At 36.3% G+C, this 6,728-nt stretch overlaps 1 protein-coding gene across 1 annotated transcript in view; it reads right to left on the bottom strand.

Annotated features, from left to right (window-relative positions):
* LOC129281561 (protocadherin Fat 4-like) overlaps positions 1-6,728 on the bottom strand; it is a 74,736-nt gene that overhangs the window by 20,999 nt on the left and 47,009 nt on the right. The window contains exons 30-32 of the mRNA XM_064113374.1: positions 5,350-5,473; positions 3,450-3,733; positions 884-1,030 (exon numbers count right to left, since the gene is read on the bottom strand). Of these exons, the coding sequence (XP_063969444.1) occupies positions 884-1,030; positions 3,450-3,733; positions 5,350-5,473 (555 nt within the window). The remainder of the gene's footprint in view (positions 1-883; positions 1,031-3,449; positions 3,734-5,349; positions 5,474-6,728) is intronic.

The following is a 6,728-nucleotide window of genomic DNA, read 5'->3' as shown; positions in this document are numbered from 1 at the left end:
AAATATTGTTTAAGGAAATGAGATTTTTATGAGAAAAAAAAGATATTTGTGTCGTCAGCGAATAATACAAAAGATAAATGGACGATGTATTGATAATGTAACTGACATATAGTAAAATAGTGGGCCTAAAATGGAGCCTTGAGGGAAACCACAATGAACCAAAGTGAATCAGAGGATTGCCTTACTAACGACTAAGGTCTCAAAATATGCCAATGACATGTCCTTTAGCAATGGCGTTTGTAATTTTATCATAGATTTGGATAAAAGCCAAGTTTGTTGAGTAAATTTTCATGAAGCCATATTGATAAGAATCTAGCACATTGTGTTTTTTGATGAATTCAAAAAGTCTGTTATATACCATTTTTCTCTAAGATTTTTGACATAGTTGGGAGAAGAGAAATGGGGCGATAATTACTTATTTTCGTGAAGATTGTCGTTTTTTGAAAATAGGATTGACTTTGGCGATTTTGAGTAAGTCAAGAAAAACTCCTTGTGATAATGATTTGTTAAAAATGTTACTATGAGCAAGTGGGTGAAGATTAGCAAATGGGTGAATTATTTCTTTTAAAAGAGACATACTAATGTTAACATGTCCATGCGATTTTGAACTGTTAAGAGACCGTCTAATATTGATAATATGAGTGGGGTCCGTAGAATTAATAGAGAGTGTGGATTCGGTTCGGGGAGATGTACGAGTAGGATAGAACATAGCATTACAAATCAATGTAATTGGTCATACACAGTGTAAAATGAACCCATAATAGTAGTAAGAGTTGTGTGGTGGTAGAGTTAGTGGTAGTAGTTGACGAAGTAGTCGTTATTATGTCTAATTCATAAATAAATCCATAAACAAAACTTTACATGAACGCGCCCGAGGACTCACTTCATACAATTCTTCCTGGTAATCGTCTTTAATGGCGTTGCTGTCTCGCGTTGTCAAAGTCCCGTCTGATGACATTTGGAACAGTGAGTAGATCAAATCATCCTGATCATCAGCTAAGCTGAATATTGTTTCATTGTTGTATGGCCCCTGGTGAATAAAACAAGTTAAATATTTTAAATTTGCTTTTATGTTGAATTTGATACCATTAGGGAAACAGTTAAATTTCTATGATATGAACATGTACTTTGGGACTTATGTGGTGTGAATGAGGCAAGACTGTTACAACCTCATGCTCTAGTCACAACACATTCAACATAAAACCGACCGACCATATGTCGTTGAAATAACGTGACACACAGCTTTGGTCTGTCTGGAGTCAATTTCCCTGGTTTGAGTGATGATCTTCCGGTGCTATATACATGTATAATTCTACAGGTTAACTACACTGCAAAAACTCTGGTGTTGATTTAACACCAGCCCGGAATCTATATATGTCCACACCAGAGAAGTGTTGAAACAACACCAGTTTGGAATCAAACCCATGCTATTTTAATACTAAATGGTGTTGTATAAACACCTAACTGGTGTTAGACCAAAACCAAACTAGTGTAGTTTAACACTTCTCTGGTGTGGACATATATAGATTTCGGGCTGGTGTTAAATCAACAGCGGTGTTTTTGCAGTGTACTCGATAGGAGAAGTCCCTCATTTTCGTAGTGTTAATTAATTAAGTAATTTCTTGGTTAGTTTCCTTAAGGGATCCCCTCAATGTCTGAGATTGAGCATCGAGTTTGAATAGATGTGAACTATTCAAACCTTCTATGCCCTGAATGATATAAAAACTCTGAATCATGTAATTTCACCAGTTGAGAATCAATTAAGACATTTTAAAACAAGTGGAATGCCTCTGGCGGTCTCACCTGCATCACACGATTCAATATAGCAGCAGTGCTGACTTTAAAAACTACTATAAAATAATTATTCACAAAAACATCATTCATATATAATGATACAATACTACGTTCAATGACATTTGACCTTGATCATGTGACCTAAAACTTGTCAGTGATACTTGATTACCCCTATGTCCACATTTTATACACTATATCTATAAACTTTGAAAGGTCATGTGACCTGAAACTCGCACAAGATGTTCAGTGATACTTGGTTACTCCTATGTCCACGTTTCATGAATCAGATCCATAAACTGTTAAAGTTATGATGGTAATTCAACAGATACCCCCCACATGGCCAAAGTTCATTGACCTATGACGTTGGTCATGTGACCTGAAATTCGCCCAGGATGTTCAGTGATACTTGATTACTCTTATGTCCCAGTTTAATGAACTAGACCAATAAACTTTCAAAGTTATGATGGTAATTCAACAAATACCCCCAACTTGGCCAAGGTTCATTGACCTTACATGACCTTTGACCTTGATCATGTGACCTAAAACTCGCACAGGATGTTCAGTAATACTTGATTACTCTTATGTCCCAGTTTAATGAACTAGACCAATAAACTTTCAAAGTTATGATGGTAATTCAACAAATACCCCCAACTTGGCCAAGGTTCATTGACCTTACATGACCTTTGACCTTGATCATGTGACCTAAAACTCGCACAGGATGTTCAGTAATACTTGATTACTCTTATGTCCAAGTTTCATGAATTAGATCCATTGACTTTCGAGGTTATGATGGTAATTCAACAGATACCCCCATTATGGCCAAATTTCATTGACCTTTGCCCTTGGTCATGTGACCTGAAATGCGCACAGGATGTTCAGTGATACTTGATTACTCTTATATCCAAGTTTCATGAATCAGATCCATAAACTTTTACAGTAATGGTAATTCAACAAATAGACCCAATTTGGCCAAAGTTCATTGACTCTAAATGACCTTTCACCTTGGTCATGTGACTAGAAACCCAGGCAGGATGTTCAGCAATACTTAATTAACCTTATGTCCAAGTTTCATGAACTAGGTCTATATATTTCCTAAGTTATGATGACATTTCAAAAACTTTACCTTCGGTTAAGATTTTGATGTTGATTCCCCCAACATGGTCTAAGTTCATTGACCCTAAATGACCTTTGACCTTAGTCATGTTACTCAAAACTCAGGAAGGATGTTCAGTAATACTTGATTAACCTTATGGCCAAGTTTCATGAGCCAGGTCCATATACTTTCTAAGTTATGCTGTCAATTCAAAAACTTAACCTTCGGTTAAGATTTTGTGTTGACGCCGCCGCCGTCGGAAAAGCGGCGCCTATAGTCTCACTCTGCTTCGCAGATGAGACAAAAATCATGTCTAAACCTTAAAAGAAAAAGTATCTTGAATCACTAGATCAGTAGTCCGCTGGTTGCAATTGATATGTCTAGTCATACATCTTACTGTATTTAAATGACTCTGTTCTAGTATAGGGTGGCTAGAAATAAATAGTCAAGCATGACTAAATCAACATTTGAACATAACTGACCCTTCAATTCAGTCATTCTGACTAGGCTGTTGGAATTTAATATTTTACCCCTAGCTCCTTACGAATAGAAAATCAACTACCTGATCCTCATCGACGAATTCACTCTGGAAAACAATCTGATTTCCGGATAGATCTTCGAGAGAGACGCTAAAATCACCCGCGTCATTTTTAAAGACCGGTGCGTTGTCATTCAGGTCTTCGATCATGATAGTGATGGATGCATTTGAGGTTTGATTGCGGGTTGTTCCGATGTTGACGGCGATGATGTTTATCATGACCTTCCCGGTCGAGTATCTAACGTCGTTAAGGCTGATGCACCCTACGGCCGTAAGGATATTTTCTTGTACTTCAAAGTCGTCATGATCTAGAATAAAATAAATAAAACCGTGCGATAAAAGACGTTCAAGAATTAATGTAAAACAAAACTTTCGGGACTTGAGCATACAATGACTCTAATATTGAGCCAATTTAAAATGACCATGAGAGATTCAGAACGGTCTATCTGTATTTCAGTTTGGATTTTCGTCACATTTCGCCATTTCTAGTCATATTCTACGAGATCAAAGTGATTTCCTACTCATGTAAGAAATATATTAGCTGCTCCCAGCTGACTGCCGATATAGTCACTTTGACCAGTTTGATTTTAAGGAGTATTCACCCAATCCAGAAATCAAGGGGTCGAATTAGTACCCAAGGCTGGACATAGTATATGATTTCAATAGAGTGAGTTGTAACAAGCAAATTGCTGGATGAAAGGCTTTTCAGGTTTGTTGAGAAATTCTTCAACACTGAATAACTTTTTCGTGCACCTCCAACTTTTTAAAGGAGAATGAAACCATTGAAACCAGCTGAATCCATCTCAAAGAGAAAAATCAAAGAAACATATCGTTGAAAGTTTGAGGAAGATTGAATGAATAATAAGAAAGTTATGAGCATTTGAATATTGAGATCACTAATGCTATGTAGATCCTCCCATTGGCAATGCGACCAAGATCTGTGATGTCACACACGTACAACTCCCTCATTACTTTAGTACTTATTTCACTTATATTCTCACTTTTATAGAGTCTATCACAAGGTGAGGTGTTCTCTTTATGAGAGGACAAGTATAGAGGTTTCACAACATTATATCATTGGTGAATCGTTTGTCATATGATTAGAATGAGCAAAAAGAGATGTTTTGGGGTATATTTTCAGTGTCCAAAAGGGGAGAGTTGTTCATCTGTGACATCATAGATCTTGGTCGCATTGCCAATGGGAGGATCTCCATAGCATTAGTGATCTCGACATTCAAATGCTCATAACTCTTCTATTGCTAGTCCTATTTTACTCAAACTTTTGTTGATCTTATTCTTTTATTTTTCTGCTTTCACAAAAACTAACTTGCTCCAAGAGTTTCATTCTCCTTTAAACAGTTCACGTTTAAATATTGCCACATCAATTTCTGCTCACAAGTGTTCTCTTTGAAAATTTAAGCCATGAACTGACATGACAAAAGGATAAACCCGTAAGAAAAAAAGACCGGGGTGACGCCGTGCCTCTGAAGTCAGGTTTAACTTATACCATAGTTTAACTCTGCGCTAAAATTATGGGAAGCCAAAAGTGTCAATTTTTTTATTAAGTTGTATGTTTCTTATGTCTACTGTGCTCTTTCCTGATTCATCGATGATAAAGACAATCATCTATTTATACTTCCTAGATAATTATGAATGGTTTGAGAGCCATTGAGCTGAAATATGATACCTCTACTGTTAGTGATTTATGTAACAATTGGCTATCCATACTTAAACCACAACTTTAAACCTGAGTTTAAGCTAAACCCAACTTCAAAATACGGGCCATATAATTTTACTTGTTTACGACAAAAAAAATATATCGGATAATCTAAAGAACTTTGTTACTAATCCAATAGTCAGATGGTATAAGCTGAATTGTAATATATATATATATATATGTATATATATATATACCCCATAATACCTGTTTCATACGTCACATCCTGGTTTTCATTTGAGTCAATATCTTTAGTTTGGATTAAACCAACGGGGGTAGTGCATTTTGTTGCACCATGGTGATCTTCATCGATTGAGAACCACAATTCGCTCTGAAATAAATGGACACATGATGTCGTTAGTGTACCCCTATAGCTTACATTCATACGACAATTCATATTAGCCTATTTGCTGAAATTATGCAATATTCGACTCCCATATCAGATTACACCGAAACGGAAAATTTTCATTTTCAGACCTCACAGCGGTAAATGTTAATGCCCCCAAGTCAATATTAACATTTTGGCTTTATTAAGTGTCCTCAGTCACTCAATTTATGACAGTTTTGCTACTTATTGAATTTGTATTATGTAATTATAATAATATAGGGTATTTATATTGCGCACATATCCACCTTGTTAGGTGCTCAAGGCGCTCCTATATTACCCGGCTAAGCTATGCGTTCACAGTGCACACAGCTTCTTGAGGAATTACTTCCTACCGGTACCCATTTACCTCACCTGGGTTGAGTGCAGCACATTGTGGATCAGTTTCTTGCTGAAGGAAATTACGCCATGTATGTACAATGTGGTTTTGTTTTTTCTGATACCTTGTTGATATTTTATATTGTACTGTTTTTATCGTTTTGATGGTTGAATAAATGAAATTAATTGAAGTTGAATTGAATTGAATGTTAAAAAAATCGATTACCGCCAATTCGTTCAATAAATATATTGCTTCTTACAATTCCAAACAAATTTTCTGATTTAATAGCCCTAATAAATAAATGTGGAATATTCGTCGTAACCTGAATACAGCTTTTATTCCACATAAATTATCAAAACTTATCACTTAGCTAGGTAATGTCATTTAAAAGAACAGAATGAAAGACGAGTTAAGTTTCTTAAACAATTTTGAGATAAAACAAAATTTAACTTTTTGTGGCAGATCATCAAGGTTTCAAACTCTGCCAAGTGTACATTGATGAGTGTTTTGTTGCGTTTTATTGCATTTTACTAAACACGTCTCCTCCCATATGTCAACATTGTAAGGTTTTTTCGTCAGTATATTTACAAAGAAATAAAAAAAATCATTGCAAGCACACATTCACGCACGCACAACACCCTCACAGTCTCATGCCAACACTTCACTTCTCCACACCCCCCCCTTCTCTCTCTAAACACACAAGCACATTCATCTGCTTATGCAAAAACTCCACTTCTCTCCACTCCCTCACTTTCTTTCTCTCACTCTCTTCACACACAAACAAACACACACACCCGCACAGGCTCAAATACACACTCCACTTTTCTCAACTCTCCTCTCCGTCTCAATTCCCCTCTCTCCATCCACGCACACACACCTACA

The sequence above is a fragment of the Lytechinus pictus genome, chromosome 18, assembly GCF_037042905.1.
Source record: "Lytechinus pictus isolate F3 Inbred chromosome 18, Lp3.0, whole genome shotgun sequence".
NCBI lineage: Eukaryota > Metazoa > Echinodermata > Echinoidea > Temnopleuroida > Toxopneustidae > Lytechinus > Lytechinus pictus.
Note: the sequence above shows the minus strand (reverse complement) of the source record. Positions and strands in the feature narration are given on the sequence as shown.